Raw genomic sequence first — 23,798 nt, 5'->3', positions numbered from 1 at the left:
CTTCAGGATTAAAAACATTTGAAAGTGTATCAAACTTTCTTTATCAGCATGTCCGGGAATTCCAAAAAGTCAGGAAATTTTAAATTAGTCAGGGGAAGTCAGGGAATTTAAAACTGGTCAGGGAAAAACAAAGAAAACTTGAAAGGGTCAAGAAATTTTTAATAAACTGAAGTTGAAGTTAATTTTATTATTTTGATGAAAATGTAACCATCTTTTTGAAAATAATCTAATTCTTGTTCATTGGAAATTCTTTTTTTTTGGTTGAAAATTCATCAATTTTGGACAAAATTGAATCTTTTTTATACTAAAAATCACAATTTCTTTTTTGAAAATTAATCTGTTTTGGTTGAGGCTTCAAATATTTTGTTCGGAAATTCCTTTTTTTTTTGTTGAATTTAACTGTTTTTGGTTTAAAATTTTTTAAAATATTCGTTGAAAATCCAACGATTTTGTTGAAAGTGAAACTAATTTGTTAAAAATTTATTTTAATTTTGTTGAAACATTATTTTAGTTGAAAAAAATTGTGTTGATTCACATTTACTTATTTTTTTGAAAATTCTCCTTTTATGGTAGAAGCTTAATCTTCACGGAATATTAGTCTTCTTTTGAACTGTGAATTTAACTATTTAATTTTTGGATGAAAAATTGAAATGAATCTTCAGTTAAAAATTCAATTATCAATTAATTACAAATTAGTCTTTTTTGGTCGAAAATTAATCTTATTGATAGAAAATTTATCTTTTTGAATCAAAATAATTTCTCTGTAATTGAAAATTAATTTTTAACTGTAAATTTACCTATTTAATTTTTGGTTGAAATATGAAAATGAATCTTCTTCAGTTAATGGTGACTAATTCATCTTTTTTATTAAAAATTCTTTTAAAAATTCAATAAGTAGTTGAAAATTCATGTATTTTGTTAAAAATTAATCTTTTTTTCTAGAAAATTTATCTTTTTTGTTTAATATTTATTTCTTTGATTAAAAGTTAGTTTCTTTCCTATTAAAAGTTCAACTAATCCATATTTTATTAAAAATGTATCTTCTTCAGCTGAAAATTCCTCTAAAAATTAAATAAGTAGTTAAAAATTAATTTATTTTGTTAACAATTAATATGTTCAGCAATTTGGTTGAAGATTGATTTGTTATGTTCAGAATTAATTATATTTGGTAACAAAATAATCTTACTGGTTGAAGATATAATTCTTTGCTTAAAAATGAATTAATTTTTTTATTGAAAATCAATTTTTTCTACTGAAAATTTAACTACTCTATCTTTAACTGAAAATGTATATTCTCTAGTTTAAATTTGAACTATTTGGTTAAAAATTTCTACTTTTTTTTTGTAGAATATTGATTTTTTTGTGACCAATTCGTCTATTGGATAAAAACTAAACTGAAATTGTAAAAAAATTTGTTTGAAATCAAATTTTTAACCGTAAATTTAATTTTCGACATTTTATTTATAACTGATTAAAAGTTCTTTAGCATGATTAATAATATTCTTTCTGCTTAATTGGACAAACGTTTGAAGTTTTTTCTGAAATTTTCAACTGTTTGTCTTTTTTTCATTAAACGTAATCCAATAATTAATTTAATTTAGCAAAAATAATTGTTTAAACAAATTTTTATTATTTATGACTATCTTTATCTATATCAATTCCTGCTAGTTGCGGTTTTTCGTCAATTTTTACCTTTCTGTCATTTTTTCACTCAGTAAGGTAATGATTAACGAAAGTTAACAAAAATGTTCTTTTCACAATTTAATATTGTTTTCAAATATCTTTTCTTAGATAAGTGCTAGAGAGTGGCAGGCAAAGCAAAGTAAAAAATTTTATTAAAAAAAAATACAACTTTCTAGCACTTATCTAAGAAAAGATAGTTATAAACTATATCAAATTGTTTAAACAACTTTTTTCTTAACCTTCATTAATTTATTTGTAAATAAGTGAAAAAGGACAGAAAGGTACTAATTTCCGAAAGAAACCACAACTATCAGACATTGTTATAGATGAAGATAGTCATAAACAATAATAATTTGTTTAAAGAATTATTTTTGCTAAATCTAATTAATTATCAAGTCACGCCTAATGAAAAATAGAGAAACAGTTGAAAATTTAAGAAAAACCCGCAACATTCTACCAATTAAGCAAAGAGAATATTGTTGACAATGACAATAAGTTGTTTAAATAATTATTTTTGTTAACTTGAATTCATTATGACCTCACGTTAATTGAAAATTGGGCAAAAAGATAGACATTTCAGAAAAACCGCATCTTTCTATCTTTATTCAAATATAATATTAATAATAATAATAAATTGTTTAAACACTTAATTTTCCTGACCCTAATTAATGACTTAACTTATTTATCCTAATCGAAAATTGGACTCAAAAGTGAATTTTTTTTATCATTATAAAATTATTACTTCCCTATAATTTAAAATTGGACAAGTGGAACATTTCTGAGAAAAAAACCACGTCTTTCTAACTCCATTCTGTGAGAAAATTGCTAAAAACAATAATAAATTGTTTAAATAATTTATTTGAACATCTAATTATCGGTATGAAATGGTCTTTTATATCCCAAAAGCAATTTGCATTTTAAAAAACCGGAAAAAGTCATAATTAGCGCCAAAAACTCACAAAACCCATGTTTTCACTTATGGGTTTTTTTGGGACCCTGTGAAAAAAGGCTTATGGTGTTGATATTTGAAAAGCAATATTTTATTCGTATTCTATGGCTAATTGTGAAGAGAAATATTGAGTTTCAATTTGATTGAGATAATATTGAGGATTCTGAAAAAGATAAATAAAAACGTCTTTTTTTCTTGTGGGAAAGACGTGTTAATATATGGGGGTTGCGACACCTCTAAATATCATTTTTTTTTCTTCAAAGCGAAAAAATGCATTTATTTTTGAGTGGATTCGAACAAATTTCTTGGATGTCCCCATAACAATAAAATAATAAAAAATTTTCAATACATTTTTGACCACCCTATTCTGCCGTGATATTTAAGAAAACAGTATCTACAAAAATATCAAACCGAGATAATCGAAGAAATTTGTTAAAATCATTATTGGTGTAGACCGCTCATTTAAAATTACTTTTTAAACTTTTTTTGGTCGTTTTTGGCTAATTTACAGATGATCTTCGCATTCCTGAAAAAAATATTAATTTGTTATAAAAAATGCAGATACTGCGAAAAATGTGAACCCGAATTACGCAAAAACTTTTTTTTGCGTAATTCAATTTAATAATTTAATTTTAATAAAACAATTTCTGTAGAAATTGTTTTCTTGCCGCAAGAAAGCAGTATCTGCCTAAAATTTGAATTTACGGCGAATAATTAATAAATCGATAGAAACACATGCTCGAAATAATAAAACAAACATTTCAATAATATTATATAAATATTAATTACAAGTATTAACATCTTTTGAAATATAAACAAATACAAATTACTTCAAACATTCGAAAATTTCTTTGTAAAAAATTCTTTTCAAATTAAAAAAAAAAAATTGTTTTTTTGTACCTTTCTTCAGAAATCAGCAACTGGGCGAAGTAAATATATTGCTTCCTTTTCACAATTTTTATAATTATTTGTGTTCATTTTGCAATTTGTAATAATTTTATTCATAGATACTGCGTCTCGCCAGAATAAAAAGATGCGGCTTTTTTCAATAATTATTAACAAATTATCTTTAAGTTTATTAACAATTTTCATGAACGGCTGTATCTTTTTTTTACAATTCCAAGGATCCTATATATAGTCCTATATATATCCAAGGTCCTATATTTAATTAAAAAAATGTTCTTGCAGCCACTGCGACTAGATATCAAGCGTAAATTGACCGCAAGATCAGACAGAGTGAAAAGTGTAGACCTTCACCCAACAGAACCATGGATGCTGTGCTCTTTGTATCAGGGCAATGTAAATATTTGGAACCACGAGACACAAACTTTGGCAAAGACTTTCGAAGTCTGCGACTTGCCAGTCAGGGCTGCAAAGTTCGTTTCAAGAAAAAATTGGGTCGTCACGGGTTCAGATGATATGCAAATTCGAGTCTTTAATTATAATACGTTAGAACGAGTTCATACCTTCGATGCACACAGTGATTATGTCCGATGCATTGCCGTTCATCCTACACAACCTTTTATACTCACCAGCAGTGGTACGTAATTCAGGATTTTTAAATTTTCTAATTTAAAGTTTTTAATTAAATAATAATAATAATAAAAAAATTTAATTTAAAATAAGTTCTAAAGTTACTGGATTTTCAGATAAAATATAAATTAGGATTTTTTGCAGGGTTTACAGAATTTTCAGTAAACTTGCAAATTACGGACACTATAAAATTGACAGATTTCTTATTAGCGCTTCCTTTTCAGGGTGGCCACTGGATTCGAAAACCGGGGATTTTTTGAGATAGGGAAAAACCGGGAAATGACCGTGAATTTATTTTTTGACCGTGAATTTTACAAATTTTTAGAGAAAAAAAATCTATCCAGGTTCGGTTTTAATTGTATTTTCATTAATTAGTTATACATTTTATTATTTTTTCGAAAATTTAACAATTTTATTTTTTTTAAACTTCCTTTTTGGTTGAAAATTAAACTGGTTTTCTTTTTAATCCGTCTTTTCGGGTTAAAACTTTAACTCTTTTAGTAGAACATTAACTTTTTGTTCAGAATTCATATTTTGTTGCTGATAAGACTTTTTTTTATTTATATTTTTAATTTAAAAGTTCATTTTTTTATTCAAATATTGCATCTTTCTTGAATGAAAATGCAATTTTTTGTTGAAAATTCAACTATTTCATAGAAACTTTCCTTTTTTTTTAATTCGTAACTTTTTGGATGAAAATTCAACTCTTTTTTTGAAAATTTGTCTTTTTGATTTAAAAAATCACCTGTTTTAATAGAATTTTCATTTCTCTTAGACAAAAATGCAACTGTTTGATTGAAAATAATAATCTTATTATAAAGTCATACGTTTTGGTTAAAAATTCGACTATTTAGCAGAAAGAAAAATCAGTTTTCAACCAAACATGTAATAGTAATTCAACCAAAGTAATCAATTTTTATCTGGAATGACGAATCTTCAACTGAAATAAACAAAATTTTAACGAAAAAATAATCTTCAGCAAGTGGGTTTAAATCTAAATTAAGTGGTTTTATTCTCAATCAAAAAATGAATTTTAAAATCAAAAAATTAATTTCTATCAAAAAAAGACAAAATCTTCAACAAAATACATAAATTTTCAACTAAAAGCGATAAATTGTCAGTCATCAATTTAATAATTACATTTTCATTTTAAAATTAACGTTTAACAAAAAAAAACAATAAATTTTAAACAAAATAGTCAAAGTTTCAAATTAACGTTAAATCTTCAGTAAAAAAAAGTAATTATCAGCCAAAAAAAAAACAAGGAATGTTCAACAAAATACATGACTTTTCAACAGAATACTTAAATTTTTAACTAAGAAAAAAAAAACTTTCCAAAAATATAGTTGAATTTGAATCCAAAAAGATCAATTTTTAACGACAAAATTAATCTTTAATTATAATAGTTGAGTCTTCAACCAATAATTGAATTTCCACAAAAAAAGTTAATTTCTATAAAAAAGACAAATTTTCAACAAAATATATCAATTTTCAATTAAAAAGAACCAATTAACCAAAAAGATGAATTTTGAAATAAAAAGATTAATTTCTACCAAAAAAGACGAATTTTCATCTAAAAAGCAATTCCAACTAAAAATCGAATGGTCACATTTTCAATAAATAAATTAATTTTCAGCAAAAAACACGACGAATTTTCAACAAAATACATAGTTTTTCATCAGAATACTTAAATTTTTAACTAAGAAAATTCAAATTTCTAAAAATATAGTTGGAATTTAAAGCCAATTTCTTGAAAATTGTTTTTCATTTTAAAAAAATGTATTAAATGTTTAAAATTCCTAGAAATCCTTTCAATTTATTAAAATTAAATGAAAATTCCTTGGAATTTCTCAAAGTACTCTGAAATATTTTTAATATTTTGAAATATTTTGAAATGTCTGGAACATTTTTATATCAAATCTGATATTTCCTGAAATACCGAAAAATTTGAAAATTTCATTTAACCTTTAAAATCATTCCATATCTTCTAAAATTCTTTAAATCATTATAAAATTTTCTTTAAATTTCTTCAATAATTGACATCCTTTGAAATTCCAGGAAACTTTTTAAATCTCTTGAAAAGTCCTTTTAATTTCTAAAAATACTTTAAAAATTTTGTAATCTTTTGAAATTCCATGAAATTCTCGATATTTATTAAAAATGGTTTAGAATCTTATAAAATACGCTAAAATATTTCAAATCTTTAAAATTAATCTTGATTTTTGTTAATCTTCTTGAAAATGTTTGTCAATTTTTTTTAATATCCTTAAATCCTTTTCTATTATTTTATTTTATTGATATTTATTTTTAAGTTTCGTTGAATCTTTTAAAATAACATAAAATATTTCAATTCTTTTTAAATTTCTGGAAACTTTGTAAACTTCTCAAAGATTCTTTTCAATTTTTGAAAATACCCTAAAATCTTAAAAACCCTTTGAAATTCCAAATTACTGAAATTTAGTCAGAATTCCTGAAATATTTTAAAATGCCCGAAAATATTTTTAATCTTTTTAAATTTCTTGAAATTCTTTTTTAATTTTTTAAAATACTCTAAAATCTTTTTAAATACCTTGAAATTACTTAAATTTGTTAAAAAATTCTTAGAGTTTTTTTAATTTCTTGAAAATTCGTTTTCATTTTTTTTTAAGAACCTAAAATCTTTCAAATTCTTTTAAATCCCTGAAATTTCTTAAAATTAAATAAAAATTTGAAACTATTTTAATCTCCTGAAAATTCTTGTTAATTTTTAAAAATACCCTAAAATCTTGAGAATTCATTTAAATTATCGATATTTTCTAAATATTTCTTAGAATCTTTAAAAAAAAAAAACCTATAAATATTTCAAGTATTTCGAAATAATCTTGATTTTTTTGAAAATTCTTTTTAATTTTTAAAATATCCCTAATTCTTCTGAAATTCTTTTAATTTATTGATATTTGTTAAACATTTCTTAAAATATTTTAAAATACCCTGCACTATTTTGAATCATTTGATATTCCTTCAAACTGGTTTAATCTCCTGAAAATTCTTTAAAAATTTTTAAAATACCCTAAAATCTTGAGAATTCCTTTAAATTATCGACATTTATTTTTAAAAATTGGATTTTAAAAAATATCACTAAAATATTTCAAATGTTTTGAAATAATTTTGATTTTTTTTTAATCTTCTTGAAAATTCTTTTTCCTGTTTTTAAAATATCCATAATTCTTATGAAATTCTTTTAAATTATTGATATTTATTTAAAATTTCTTAGAATATTTTTAAAAAACCTTTAAATCTCTAGATCTTCTGAAAATTTTTTAATTTATTGATATTTATTAAAAATTTCTTAGAATATTTTAAAGCTTACAATTCTTATTTTGATGTATGACAGAGTACTGAAATCTTCTTTGAATTAAAACTTAACTATTTTTTTATTCATTTTTTTAGGTTGAAAATTCTGTTTTTTTTTGTTTTTTTTTTTAAATTAAACTATTTCGTAGGAAGTGTATTTTGATTAACATTTAATATTTTGACGTTGAAAAGTGAACTGGAATCTTTTTTGAATGAAAATTGAACAGTTTAATTTTTCTTTAATTCATCTGTTTTAAGAGAAATTTAACCTATTTTGGATAAAAATGTATCTATTTAGCAGATAATTCAATAATTTTATTAAAAAGTCATCCTTTTTGGTGAAAAAATTCGTCGTTTTGGGTTAAAAATTAAATTTTTTCTTAAAAACTTATTTCTTGTTTGAAAATTCATATTTGGATCATGAAAAGTCAACGGAATTTTTTTTTTTTAATAATTATTTAAATTGTGATATTTTTCAATACTGATATTCTGTCTATAATGCGTAATTTTACAATATTATACTTAAAAAAAATTCAGTTTTTAATTTTTAAGTGTACATTTTAATTTAAAGAATTTTCAAATTAAGTTTTAAAGACTTAAAAGAATCAAAATTTAGAAGAGTTTCAAATTAACGATTGTTAAAATTGAACTGTACTTTAAGATTTAAAAAGTAAAAAAAAAATGATTTTACACGACGATTTTAACGTTAAAAATTAAACTGTTCCAATTCGAAAGTATTATTAGTTAAACAAATGTAAACGCCCGATTGAAACTGTATAAACTATTTTCAATTAAAAAATAACTTCAAAAATAATAGATTTACCTATAATCAAAGGCTTTTATTAAATTAAAAATATTATTTTAGTCTAAAATATTCCTTTTTCAAACCATTGAATTTGAAATTTTTCAATTAAGAAAAAGAACAATTAATATTTAGAAGTATCTGACTTTTCATTAGGAATCAGTAATTATAAATTAAATATTCAAGCCTAAAGAAAAAACCTCAAAGTTGAACGTTATAAATTTTAATTGTTCTATTAAAAAAATTTTAATTTGTAAGTCAAATTATTGGATTTTGATACATAAACAACAATTTGATACCTATTATTCTCATAAAAAAATCGAGTAAGTTGAAGAAATATTTACAAGTTTTGAAAAAATTCAAAATTAATTAAAAATTTTGAAATGATTTGAACAAAGTTTCTAGATTTTAGGGGGATTTCGAATAAAAAAATTATAGAAGCTTTTTAAGAATTTTTAAAGACTTCAGAAGAATAAAAAGAATTTTATAGAAAAATTGAACATGATTTTGAAGAGAATATTTAAAAATATTTAGAAAGATTTACAAAATTATTAAAAATGAATTTGGAGAATTTTAAGAAAATTTTTTCAATTCCGAAGGATTTTGAAAAAAATCAAATAATTTTAAAACATGTTTAGAAGTTCTGAAAAAAATGTTGAAATAATTAAAATTTTTAAAAATATCCAATAGCATGTAAATGTGTCACGATTTTGAAATAAAATTTTGAAGCATTTAAAGGATTTTTAAACAATTTAAAATAAGAATAATTTTTTAATTTCAAAATTGTTCAATTTATTTAAAAAATTTAGTCGTTCTATTTTAAATGTTTATAGCTTAAAATGCTTAAAATTATATATATATATTTAAACATTTTTTAATGCATTAATGAGAATTTATGAGAATCTCCGAATTTATTTTAATTCATAGAAAATTGCATTTTTGCGTTAATTTTTCGGTTGAAAATTTGGTTAGAAATTAAGCCATTATACTATTTTCGTACAACTTTAATTATTTCGTAGGAAATTTACGTTTTATTTAAAATTTATATTTTGGCATTGAAAAATGAACTTAAATATTTTTTGGATGAAAGTTCCACTTATAAAAAAAAATTGATTACAAATTCATCGGTTTTAGTACAAAATTGATCTTTTTTGGATTAAAATGCAACTGTTTGGTAGAGAACTTAACTATTTTGTTAAAAAGTCTTTATTTTTGGTTGAAAAATTCTTCTCTTTGGATTGAAAACTCAATTTTTTTCGTAGTAACTTATTTTTTTGTTACAAGAATTCAATTTTTGATGTTACTAAGGTAACTGGAATCTTTGTTGGATGAAATTTCAACTTTTTATATAATAAAATCCTTTTTGGTTAAAAATTCTTTTTTTATTATTAAAAATTCAATTTTTTGGTAGAAAATTATTTCTTGTTAAAAAATTCATAGTTTGATCGTGAAAACTCGACTAAAATCTTTTTCAACATTTTTTGTATGAAAATGTAACTTTTTGGGTAAAAATCGCTCTTCTTTGCTTGACAATTCCACTAATTTGTTTAAAACATTTGGTTGAATCGCTTCGTTAAGAAATCACTTTTTTTGTTAAAGATTTATATTTTAAGTTGAAAATTAATCTCGTTGGTTAAAAGTTTAATTATTTTGTTATAAATTAATCTTTTTAAATTAAAAATTCAACTGTTTGGGTCAAAGTTAAACTACATTATGAAATTTTTTTATTGAAGGTTTATGTCTAGTTGAAAATTTAACTGTTTAGAGGAAAATACTTATTTTTTATAGAATTGATTTTTTAACAGAAAATGGAACATTTCTATTTTTTAATATTGATATTTTTTAGTTAAAAATTTGCGTTTTTTGGTAACAAAATTATTTTTTAGTTTAAAATTTCCTTTTTTTGCGTAAAAATGCATCAGTTTCGTTGAAAATTAATTTTTTGTTGAACAGTCCTATTTTTGGTTTGAAAATTTAATTTTTGTAAAGAAAATTTGTATTCTAGTTTGAAGGTTCAATAATTTTAATAAACTTTTATTTATTTTTGAGTTAAATATCTTTATTTGTTGGAAATTCGTCTTTTTGGTTCTAAAATTCTTTTATTTTGTTGAATAAATTTCATTTTTTCGTTGATTAAAATATAAACTATGACACTTTTTCGTTGACAATTTGTCTTTTGGGTCGATTATTCAACTATTATGTTAAAAATTCCAGTATTTTGTTAAAAGAGTTATCTTTTAAGTAGAAAAAAATTTTTTTAAATAAATTAATACATTGGAAAATTTTTAATTTGTAAATGAAACACTGTAATATTCTAATTTAATAATAATATTTACTAAATATTCCATGGTAAAAATATCATAAGATTAAAATGCTGGTATTTGAATATTAATGATACTGGTTGCAAACTCCTGTTAAAAAAAAAAACATGAATCGATCGAGCAAATTTAGACCACTAAGAACAAACAAAAAAGAAAGTCCTATTGTTATCTGAAAAAAAAATTTCGGACAAAAATAAAAAAGAGGAAAGAAAAATGAGTCCGAAAATTAATTTTTTAAAAATTTTTCAAATTAAAATAGGATTTTTTTTGTTTTGTTTGTTCGTAGTGGTCCAAATTTGGTCGTTCGATTCTTGTGTTTTTTTTAACAGGAGTTTGCATCTATTCGATTATTGGACGTTAAATGGGATTTTTAATTTGGATTTTAATCTAATTTAAATTTCTTAAATTGTTATTAATGATACTACTGCTTTCCATACTATAAATTCCTGAATATTTCTGAGCTAGAAAATAATTCATATTCAACCGTTGATATAACCTGAACAATAAAAATATTTTTAAAAATAATATATTCTTAAATTCTTTTAAATTCTCCTAAATTTGGTCATATTCTCGGTTATATAACCTGAACTTAAATTTTCGGGAACTCAAGAACTCTAATTGGAAATGGTTAAACTGCGATACGCCACCTGGTGACAAAAATTTGAACCAGAAAGAATAGGCACGTCTTTATCGGAAACAAAGTGTTTTAAATGGAATTTACGTATTATACAGAGAAAAACCACACTTTTTGACATAAATATTTTTTAAAATATTATAAACTTAAATTGACTTATTTTGAAACAAAAATAAACAAAGTAAATTTCTATTAATTTATACATGAAATATTTACTATTCAAAGATCTGATCTAAAAGTTAGCTTAGAATTCGTATTTAAATTCTAGTGGTCTATTATTCGTATTCTTGTTACAATGTGGATAAAATTTGTTGCTACATACATTAATTAGAGTTTATTTAAGCTTATAGTGCATTGAAACTCAAATGAAATAATTGTATTTTTTCTAAACTTATTTCACAAAAATGTGTTTTTTCACTGTATAAGATGGAAATTGTATCTAAAACTATTTGTTTTTGATGAATATTTATTTTTAGTATTCAATCATTATTTATACTTCACAAAAATATCGTAAAAACACTTTGATGCAAAAATTAAAATACATGTTTAAAATGGTACCTACTCTTTCTAGTTCCATTTTCCGCACCATGTGGCGAAATAGTAGACCACCATTCCCAATAATTTATAAAAATTTATATTTTTAATTTGGCAGTTTAACTGCATTTAATTTCAAATATTTTGTCTGAAAAATGTTAGTAGCTTTCATTTTATACGTGTAAATTATTGAGCATTTGAATACAAAATTGTTGAATGAAAGAACTTTAAAATTTTAATTTTCAAAGTTTAATACTCAAGAGTTCAACTTTGGGCGCTTTAATTTGCAGCTCCGTTTTTATTACTTCGAATTAAAAATATGTAGGCTTTAGAATTCGATTTTCTTAATTTCATGGAGCGTCAAAAATATTTGCGAACCAGGAAAATGACACAGGATTTTTTCCTTTTGATTTAAACGACCACCATGTCGTGATTTTATTAGTAAAATGTCCCCTTTTTAAATCCCTTTTCAGATGATATGTCAATCAAGCTCTGGAATTGGGAAAAATCGTGGCTCTGTCAGCAAATTTTTGAAGGACACACACACTACGTGATGCAAATTGTATTTAATCCAAAAGACAACAACACCTTTGCGAGCGCCTCTCTCGACAGGACAGTCAAGGTATGGCAGTTGGGATCCTCGACTGCCAACTTTACACTCGAGGGACACGAGAAAGGTGTCAATTGTGTAGATTATTATCACGGCGGTGACAAGCCCTACTTGATATCCGGCGCAGACGACAAGTACGTGAAAATATGGGACTATCAGAACAAAACTTGCGTCCAGACTTTAGAGGGTCACACGCAGAATATCTCGGCAGTTTGCTTCCATCCGGAACTGCCGATCGTCCTGACAGGCTCGGAAGATGGCACCGTGCGAATTTGGCACGCAGGCACTTACAGACTCGAGTCATCCTTGAATTATGGCTTCGAGCGAGTCTGGACAATTGCCTGTTTGCGCGGATCCAACAATGTGGCCATTGGCTACGACGAAGGAAGTGTTATGGTCAAAGTTGGCAGAGAAGAGCCAGCAGTCTCGATGGATTCTCTGGGTGGTAAAATAGTTTGGGCGAGGCACAGTGAAGTTCAGCAGGTGAATTTGAAGGCGCTCGGGGAAGAGGTGATGGATGGAGAACGATTGCCACTTGCCGTGAAAGACATGGGGGCTTGTGAGATTTATCCGCAAACTATTCAGCACAATCCTAATGGTAGATTTCTGGTTGTTTGTGGAGACGGGGAATATATTATTTATACGTCCATGGCGCTGAGAAACAAGGCTTTTGGGCAAGCTTCCGAGTTTGTTTGGGCCGGTGATTCCAGTCAGTATGCAGTCAGGGAAAGCACGACGACAGTCAAAGTATTCAAAAATTTCAAGGAGAGGAAGAGTTTCAAGCCCGACTTCGGGGCAGATGGTAAGAATTTTTTATATGTCAATACAGGGTTTCAGGACATTTTTGTATACCTTTAGGGCGGCCGCTGGATCCGAAAACCGGGAATTTTACACAATTTTTATACTGAAAATGTTGTTCAACTTTTATTTCAACCGGGTTTGAAATCATTTGTTACATTATGATTTTTGTAAATTATTGTATCATTCAGTTTAGAATTTTTAATTCAGGGTGGCCGCTAGACCGGAAAGACCGGGAATTTAACAAATTTTCAGAAGAAAAATCTGTCCAATTTCGATTTAAACAATTTTAAAAATAATTAGTTGAATTGAAACCTTTTTGCATTTACGATATTTAGTTTACAATGCGTTATTCAAAAATCTTTTGCATTAAAAATTCTTTATATTTATTTTTAAGCGTATATTTTTAATTTTAATTATTTAAATTGCAGTCTTTAAAAGCGTTCGCAGATGAAAATTTTGGATAAAAAACAGTATTAATTTATCGACTGTAAATATAAATGAATAAATAATTTTTTTAATGCATCTGTACTTTAAGTATTAAAAATTGAACAATAATTTATTTTATAAAATGATTCTAAATTCTTTCAAAGTTTAAGAATTTCCAGATTGTTCGTGTTTCAATTCGAAAGCCTTAGGCAATAAAAAATGTAGAGGTGCGATTTAAACTTTATAAACTATTTTCAACTTGAAAAATAATAATTATTTAATATTTAGCAATATTTGACTCTCAATTTCATACGAGTTAATTGAAGCCAAATATTTAAAAGTAAACAATTTGAAACTTAATTGTTTTACATAGAAAGCTTTGAAGTGTTAAAATTTCGAAAAACTTTTAACGTTACAATTTTTATTGTTCTATTTAAAAAATGTTTAATTTGTAAGCGACATTTTTGAACTTTTATGTATAAATAATAATTGAACACTTTATATTTGTACACAAAATTTGAGTAATTTTAAGAGATATGTAGAAGTTTTGAAAAGATTAAAAATTAATTAAAAAATTGAAATGTCAAATCATTTAAACAAAGTGTATTTTAAGATGAATAAAATCTTTCCTACAATAACAAAAAAAAAACTGCAAATGTTTTAAAAAATCCTTGAAATCTTCCAGGTTCTTTTTTGACAATTCTGGAAATCTCTCAAAATCTTTTTAAATATTCTATTGAAATATTTTTTCAAATTGAAAAATAATTTAAAATTTTCCTAAGAATATTAAGAAAATGTTTTTATTCTTTTATGGCTTTCAAAATTCTTAAAAAGCTTCCACCATTTTTTGTTTGAAATCTAAAAAAATCTAGATTTTGTTTTAAATTAAGTTGTGGATATTTGCACCCAAATTTCGTTACGAATAGTTGAATTTGGTCGGTACATACATTTCGTTACAATTATTTGATATCATTTCAAGTTCTAAATTAATTTTGAATCTTTTTAAAACCTCTAAATATCTCCTAAACTTTCTCAAATTTTTTCCAGAATTAATAAATGTTCAATGGTATTTATAAATCCAAATTTGAAGGACATTTTTGTTTAATTTGCAGGATTTTCTAGAAGTTGTACGACAAATCCAATTAATTTTAAATTTAAAAAAATTTAAAACAACATCTAGATTTCTCAAGATTTATATATATTTATTTATTTTATTTTATTTTTTATATTTATTTTTGAAAAATTCATTTTAAGGGAATATTTAAAAAAAGATTTGCAAAATTGTGAAAAATCAATCCGGAAGATTTTAAGGAAATATTTTTTATTGTACAGGATGTAAAAGACATTTTTAGAAAGAATTCCAATAATTTAAAAAGACGTTTAGAAGTTCTGAAAAAATTTCAAAAATAATTGAAAATTTGAATAACGTAAATTAGCATGTAGATTTTTCAAAATTTGGAAATAAAACTTTGAAGCTTTTTAATGATTTTAAAACTATTTAAAGTGAAGAATATTTAACTATTAATTTAAGAAGTGTTCACTTTAAAACTAAAATGTAATCGTTCAATTTTTAATATTTCTAGTTTAAAATTGTTTAGAATGATTTTCAGCTCTATTTTTATTACTTCCGATGGAAATTTGTTTAACTTTGTTCAAATTTTATAATTTCATTGTCCGTGACACATTTTTATGACACTATTTTGACACTATTTTTAAAAATTGGTGAAACTATTTATACTGTTTTAATCTTTAAAGGAGTCCGAGGCCTGTGCCTGTTTTAATATATATTTTTTCAAATTGCAAAGAACAGTCCTTAGAATTTTTGATTTGCCCTCTGCAGGAATCTTTGGTGGTTTCATGCTCGGAGTATCGTCTGGATCAGGACTCTCTTTTTATGATTGGGAGAGTTTGAAACTAGTGAGACGCATAGATATTCAACCAACTCATGTCTATTGGGCTGAAAATGCTTCCCTCGTAGCTCTCGCAACAACCGACCAGTACTTCATTCTTAAATATCACGGCGATGCCGTTGCTAATGCCGCCGAAAATGCAGAAGATATAGAAGATGCTTTCGAGGTACTCCTTTGTTTACTTCCATATTAATTCTTTTTTTTTTAAGCTTTTAGGGAACCCCCATTAATTATCTGAGGATGATTTTTTTAATTTTAGAACCCCTTTTCTCACTTGAGATTTTTTGTTTTTATTAAATATAAATTTCAAGGTATTTTATGAGATTTCAAAGGATTACAAGAATTATAAAATTTCAGAAAATTTCAAAAGCTTTTTAGGGATTCCAATTTTTAGGGTATTGCAAATTATTCCAAGGGACTTAAAGAGATTTGACTTATTACAAAAAAAAAGTTACGGGAGTTCAAAAAATGACAAAAAATACCAAAGGATTTTCAAGGATGTCAGGAAATTTTAATTGGGCTATGAAGATTTTTAGGAATTTCATATGAAAGCATAAAATTTTGCAAAAATTTTATTTAAAGGTTTCAACGAATTTTTCAGGATTTTAGGTGATTTTTGTAGGATTTTGAAGATTTTTGAATTTAATGGAACTTCCAGTATTTTTCCGAATATTATACGTTGGGGTTTATGGGATTTCGAGGAATTTTTGTGGTTTTGAAAATATTTTTAAGTGTAGAGTTTTTTAGAGATCTCTTCGGATTTTAAAAGATTTTATGAGATTTTGAAAATTTCTAGTTTTTTTTTCTCAAGATTTCAACAAACTCTCAACAAAAATTGCGGGATTTCCTATTTTTGAGAGGATTTCCAAGGGTTTCGTTGATTTGAAAGATTTACAAAGATTTTATGGGATTTTTAGGAATTTTAAGGTGTTTTAAAAGATTAAAAATTATTTCAAAGAATTATAAAATTTCTGTGAAATTTAACTAGATTTCCAAAGCGTTTTTGGGATTTTATGAGATTTCAATGGATTACTAATTTTTTAAGGTTACTATTGCAAAGAATTTCAAGATATTTAAAAATATTTTCGACTTTAAAAAAAGTTACCGAATTTTAAAGAATTTAAAGAAATATCAAATAATATTCAGACCAAATCCATTTTAAATCAGGCATGTTCTACACTTGATGTCGTAGAATATCTTGGAGAAAAAGATTGTTATTTTTTAGAGGAAATTAGGCGATAATTATTTTTGTAATTTGTGGGGAAAAAATGTTCACAAACTTATGCGTATTTGAATTTTTTGCTTAGTTTTTCAAAAAATCTCCAATTTTTCTTTAAAGTTATAAAACTTTTATATTTATCGCCTTCTTTCGAAATCCGCGAGAAAATTTTTGAAATTACAAAAATGGCTGCGATGTTTCTGAAAATTCTACAAGTAGATTTTTTTTTAAATCCCCTTTTTTCAATTTTTTGTTGAATTTCTATTATCAGAAGAAAACAATCTTGTGATTGCATGCGGTCTAAATAATTATTGTGGTCAGGATAATTTTTTTCATAAAATCGAATTTTTTATATTTCTTGCTCGCAACAAATAGCAGGGTAGCCGCTTGACCGGGAAACCGGAAATTTTACAAATTTGTAGAAGAAAAATCTGTCCACATTTGATTTCAACAGTTTTTAAGTAATTAGTTGAATTGTTATATTTTCCAATTATGCTATTATTTAGCTTGCAATGCGTAATTCAAAATTGGTTTAATTACAAAATTCTCCATTTAAAATTTTTATTTTTAAGCTTACATTTTTATTTTAAAGAATTTTTAAATGTTTTCTTAAAGACTTGAGCAAACAAAAATAAAAGCCTATGATGTTGAAAATTTTGGATAAAAACATTTTTATTTAATCAATAAATACATTTTTTTAATTTATCTGTACTTTAAGTAATAAAAAGAGAACAAAAAAGATTTGACAACACGATTTTAAATCAGTTTAAAATTTAAAAATTTTCAGATTTTAACGTTAAAACTTAAGTGGTTTCAATTTGAAAGCCTTAGTCTTTGAAGAGATGTGAACGTGTGACTGGAAGTTTATAAACTATTTTCAACTTGAAAATAACTTCATAATAATATATTCTTAATTAAAAGATTTAAAATAATGTTTAATATCATTTCAGTCGAAAGTATTCAATTTTTTACCTATTCAGTTTGAAATTTTTAATTAAAAAAAGATTAATGATTGAATATTGAGCAATATTTGAATTTTTATTTAAGACAAGTAAATTGAAGCCAAATATTTAAAAGTAAACAATCTTTAACTGAATTGCTTAACATAGAAAACCTGTAATCGTTTCAATTTCAAAGAGCCTTTAAATTTTTAATGTTACAATTATAATTTTTGTATTTGAAAAATGCCTAATTTGTAGGTGAAATTTTTGAATTTTGTTGTATAATTTACAAATAAACATTTGTAGAAAAATTTGAGTAATTTCAAGAGATATTGAGGAGTTTTAAAAAGATGAAAAATTATGCAAATTTTAGAAAGTTTTCTTAAAATCTTCTAGAATCTTTTTTGAAAATTTTGTTTAAATCTTTAAAGAACTTTTTGAATATTCTCTTGAAATAATTTTTCAAAATGAAAAATTATTTTTAATTTTCCTAGGAATTTTAAGAAAATGTTTGTATTCTTTTGAAGCCTTTCACAATTCTTGAAAAGAATGTAATTTTTTGTTTAAAATCTGTGAAAATCTACATTTTGTTTTATATCAGGCTATAATTTCAAGTTTTACATTAAGTTTTAGTATTTTCAAAATGTCTACATATCTCTTAAAATTACTCAAATTTTGTGTACAAATATAAAGTGTTCAATTGTTATTTATACATCCAAATTGTAAAGAAATTTTCAAAAATTTGCAGGATTTTATGAAAATTGTAGAAAAAATCCATTTCATTTTAACAGACAATTAGAATTTAAAAATAAAATAATAGAATTCTAATTTAAGATGTGTTCTCTTAAAAATTTGTAAGTTCATTGATTGATTTTTTAATTTAGATAATTGAAAATGATAACGTGGAGTTTTATTTTTTTATATTGAAAAATGTTATTTCCTTTAATTTTATACGCCTAAATTATTGAACATTTGAACGCAACATTTTTTAATTAAAAACTTTTAAATTTAAATTTTAAAAGTTCAAAATTTAACAGTTCCACTTTAAGTGCTTTCATTTGCAGCTCAGTTTTTATTACCTCAAGTGGAAAATTGTTTAGCTTTAGTGTTCTATTTTTTTTAAATTTCATTGACCGTGAAAAATTTTTGCGAACCGGGAAATGACAGGGAATTTATTTCGTCGATTAAAACGGCTACCCTGTTCTTCTTTCCTTGATAATTCAACTAATTTGTTTAAACATTTGGTCTTTTAATTGAAAATTAATCTGCTTGGGTCAAAGTTAAACTACATTGTGAAATTTTTCTTTATTGAAGGCTTATGTCTGGTTGAAAATTTAACTGTTTAGTGGAAAATATTCCTTTTTTTTTTGTTTAGAATTCATTTTTTAGTACAAAATCTTACTTTTCCATTTTTTAAGATTGATATTTTTTAGTTAAAAATTCGAGTTTTTTTGTAGTAGAAAATAATTTTTTAGTTTGAAATTTCCATTTTTGTGCGTAAAAACGCATCACTTACGTGGAAAATTAATTTTGTGTTGAACACTCATATTTTTTGTTGGAAAATTAAATTTTTTTAAAGAAAATTTGTCTTCTGGTTTGAAGATTTCTCAAGATTTTGAAATAAAGTTTTGAAGCTTTCCAAAAATGTATAAACTATTTAAAAAGAAAATAATTGGATTTATAATTTAAGAAGTGTTCAGTTGAAATTTTTTCAATTTTTCAATATTTAATGTTTCTAGCTTAAAATTCCTTAAAATTATATAATTTTTAAATTTCATTGATTGATTTTTTAATTTAGAGCATTGAAAATGATAACGTGGATTTATATTTTTTTATATTGAAAAATGTTAAGTACCTTCAATTTTAAAAGTTCAAAATTGACCGTGAAAAATGTTTGACAACCGGGAAAGGACCGGGAATTTATTTCGTCGATTAAAAGGGCCACCCTGAAATACGAAAAAATTGGAAGAAAATAGTGCGCACAGTTAAAAAAGTTCTACAAAAAACCGTTCATAAGAAAAATGAAAAAATTCAATATTTCTTTCGGGAAAACTGGAGTTGCGGATTCTTTAAAAAAAAACTATTTTGTCCCCGAGAAATTCTCAGGGAAATCAAGATAGTCGAAAAGATTTCCATTTATTTAAAAGATTTTAATGTATTTTAAAGGGATCTCGTTATATTTCGAAATATTTCCCGGAATGTCAAGGATTTGAACCTTTTTTTTCAAAGAGATTTTAAGGGATCTCTACGGATTTTAATCCTTTTTATGAGATTTTGAAGATTTCAAGCGATTTCACGGAATCTGAAAGAATTGTAAGAGATTTCCTCTTTTTTAAAAGAATTTCAAAGAAGAACATTGATTTGAAAAATTGCCAGTGATCTGGAAGGAAAAGTATTTCAAAGAATTATAAAACTTGTGAAATTTAACTAGTTTTCCGAAGTTTTTAGGGATTTTTGAGATTTCAAGGGATTATTGCAACATTTATAAGGTATTTCAAAGAATTTCAAGGGACTTGAGGAGATTTCAGCTTATTTAACATAAAATTACGGGATTTTAAATCATTTAAAAAAAAATCAAAGTATTTCACTGATTTTTAAGGATATCAGGGGATTATAATTCCATTTTTAAGATCTTAAAACTGTTTAAAATTTTGAGAAATTATCGAAGCCTCTTTAAATCTCTTGAAATCCTTGAAAATCATTTGAATTCTTTGCAAATCTTCGAAATCCCAAAAAACAACCTTTAAAATCCGTCGATATTCCCTAAAATCGATAGAAATCAGTGTAAATCCTTGAAATTTTGTGAAATATTTCGAAAAATTACAATATTGCTTCAAATCTTTAAAATCCCTATAAAATTCATTGAAATCTTTTAAAGCCAAGGGAATTTTTCCGAATATTTTTGAAATCTCTTAAAATATTTTAAAAACTAAAAATTCCTCGACATCTCTTAAAATCCTTAGAAATTCCATTTATTCTTTGAAATCGTATGAAGTTCTTTATAAATTACTTAAAATCTTCGAAATCCAATTAAAATCCCCTGATATCCTGTGACATTCGTAAAAATACTTTTGTATACCTTAGAATTCTTTAAGATTTCATGACATTTTTTGAATTCTCTTTAAATATGTTAAAATACCTTAAAATCTTAGGAAAGCGCTTGAAATATTTAAAATTTCATAAAAAAACATTTCAAATCTGTAGAAATCCTTTTAAAATATAATTACAATCCCATGGCATTTTTCAAAATTGGTAAAAATACAGTGAAAATATATAAAAATAGATCCCTTGAAATCCTGTAAAAACTGTGTTACGAGATCCCTTGAATTCTTTGAAATCCCTTCAAAATTCCTTGAAATCTTTTAAATCCGTGGGAATCTTTCCGAATCCTTGTAAATATTAGAAAGTAATATAAAATCCCTAAAAAGCTTTCCAAAGGTCATAGCATTTTTTCTACAAAAGTTGTAAACAAATTTTGTAAACTAATTTGGAAAAATCTAATTTTGTAAACGAATTTTGTAAACAAATTTTGTAAACAAATTTTGAAAAATCAAATTTTGTAAACAAATTTTGAAAAATCAAATTTTGTAAACAAATTTTGAAAAATTAAATTTTGTAAACAAATTTTGAAAAATTAAATTATCTTGAAAACGGCTTAACCGATCTTGATGGTTAAAATATATGTTATAGGGGGTACTAAAGAGGCTCTGAAAAAATTCAAGAAGCAATTTCTTTTTATTAAAAGGGGACAAAACGGAATTATTAAAATTTTTAAATAATTTTGTTAAAGAAAGTACTTTTGGTACACCAACTATTTTTTCCCTATATCATTCTAACATTCAAGGTTTGAATATATATTTTTGCGGAAATTTTCGACGAATTACTTTATAGTTTAAAAAAAAAAATAAATAAACAAACTTGTTGACTTCTCATATGTATGCAATTCCACGAGAATGCAACAGCATTATTCGACTAAAAAGATATTTTCTCGTGGATTTCCCAGTCACAGTGTCAATTGATTCTAAGTAGATATAGAAATACTTCTCTTCGTTTACTGCTGACATTCGCCGAACTAATTTTATGTTTGCCCAGGATCCACCACGTGGAAATGGTCAGCCAGATTATCATCCCTTACTTTATATACAACTATATGCATTTTATATAATTATTAATAACTTAACAAAACATATATAAACTATATACATACACGATATCCAATAATTTACATATATACACTTCATATGCACAAAACACTTGCCCCGCCTGAGAGTGGCAACTGATTCTCAAGTGTTTTTATTCACTCTCAAGAAGTGTACGCATATGTGCATGTATTCATGCTCACGTTTACTATACCAGCATTTGTGATTTATTTTTATTTTCAATTACGGAACGGTCTAAAGTTTCTCGTGACGATTTTCATCCAAGCTTAACTACGATATTATATTATATGTACTGAAATATTACGCGATTCTTTGAAATCCCTTCAAAATTCATTGAAATCTTTCAAATCCGTATGAATCTTTTCTAATCTCTTGAATTCCCTTAAAATCCTTGCAAATGCGGTGTTGCTACAAGACCTGGAAAACCTGGAAAAGTCATAGAATATTCAAAAAATGACTACAACTTTATTACCCTTACTTGACACACTTCAGCTGTGTGACGTACTTGACACACTTGGGGTTTTTTGTACCCCAGCCGAAAAACTGTTATAAAAACTTAACGGTTTTGTACTTTGACCTGCCATTTTTTTTCATAGCTTCTTCGGATATCATTTTTCAAATAAATACTGGCCTCATAAAAAAATTAAGTCAAGTATACCAAAAAAAATGTTTTAAAAAAAGTGAGTAAAATTGCGTTTTTTGCGGAAAAAAATCACAACTCCAATTTTGTATAAAAATCGCTAAAAATTTGAGTGAGTTTGCTTAAGATGCTGTACTATAAGAAAAAAATACAATATTAGTGGTCATTCCAAAAAAGGTATTTATTTTTGAAATTGAATGGAGGAATTTCGCGGACAAAAAAAAACATTGTTTTATTTCAATTGAGGAACATCAAATCTTTATTTCTATTGGCTCAACTTAACTTGACACACTGGGGTACAGACAACCCCAGCCGATTTCAGACAAGCGCTGAGAACGTATTGGCGTACTAAATGTGACGCCAACAGCTGTAGGTCATAGTAGTACTCTCGAACTAATGCCAGATGGCATTGTATACCCGATTCTATCGAGTTTGAAGACACAACATTAACTTGGAAATATGCTGGGGTATGCTGTACCTCAGTGTGTCAAGCTAGGGTCAATCGTCTCTATTTCAAAGTCTTATTATTAATATAGTATTTTATAGCGAATTCTTTATTAGAAAATTGGAAAAGAAATCTTAAGGAAAAGACAAATATTAGACAAACTGTAAGAATTAAATGAAAACAAAGGGAACATTCAATATGAAAAACAAAAAGCACTGGAAGATATTGAAGAAGAAATTCGCGAACTGATTAAATTTTAATAAATTTGAATAAAGACAATTTTATTATCTCTTGCGATCTAAAAGTTTTATTTTAACTTTGTTAAAAAGTCCAGAGTTTTCTTTGTTAGATTACTATTATTTTTTATAATTCATGAAAATAGTTTCGTATTTCTTGGAATCCTCTGTAATCCCGTGACTTTTTTTTAATCAGTCGAAATCTATTAAAATCCCTTGACATTATTTGTAATACCCAGGGTGGCGGTTTGACCAGATACCCGGAAATGACAGGGAATTTAATTAAAAAACTAGGAATTTACTTTTCATCACAGTAAAATTCAAGTTTTTATTATTTTAATATTAATATTTATGGTTGAAAATTCATCTTCTTGGTATAAAATTCAACTATTCCAGTTGAACATTCATCAGTTTCCTTGAAAATTTATTCCTTTAACTAAAAATTTGAATGTCGATTTTTGGTTGAAAATTGATCTTTCCTGGTTCAAAATCATAAATTTAGATAAATATTTTAGCTATTTGATTAAAAAATTGTTTTTTCATTAGATGAAAAGGAATTTTTTCCCGAAAATTTGTTTCTTTTTTGATTGAAACATGATCTTTCTTAATTAATAATTCATA

General features: G+C 25.0%; 1 protein-coding gene across 1 annotated transcript in view; it reads left to right on the top strand.

The window, feature by feature from the left end:
- LOC117176065 (coatomer subunit beta') overlaps nt 1–23,798 on the top strand; it is a 74,266-nt gene that overhangs the window by 746 nt on the left and 49,722 nt on the right. Inside the window, exons 3-5 of the mRNA XM_033366069.1 lie at nt 3,821–4,172; nt 12,263–13,201; nt 15,467–15,702. Of these exons, the coding sequence (XP_033221960.1) occupies nt 3,821–4,172; nt 12,263–13,201; nt 15,467–15,702 (1,527 nt within the window). The remainder of the gene's footprint in view (nt 1–3,820; nt 4,173–12,262; nt 13,202–15,466; nt 15,703–23,798) is intronic.

This window comes from Belonocnema kinseyi, chromosome 7 (assembly GCF_010883055.1).
Source record: "Belonocnema kinseyi isolate 2016_QV_RU_SX_M_011 chromosome 7, B_treatae_v1, whole genome shotgun sequence".
NCBI lineage: Eukaryota > Metazoa > Arthropoda > Insecta > Hymenoptera > Cynipidae > Belonocnema > Belonocnema kinseyi.
The sequence above is the reverse complement of the archived record's forward strand: the minus strand, read 5'-3'. Positions and strand labels throughout refer to the sequence as shown.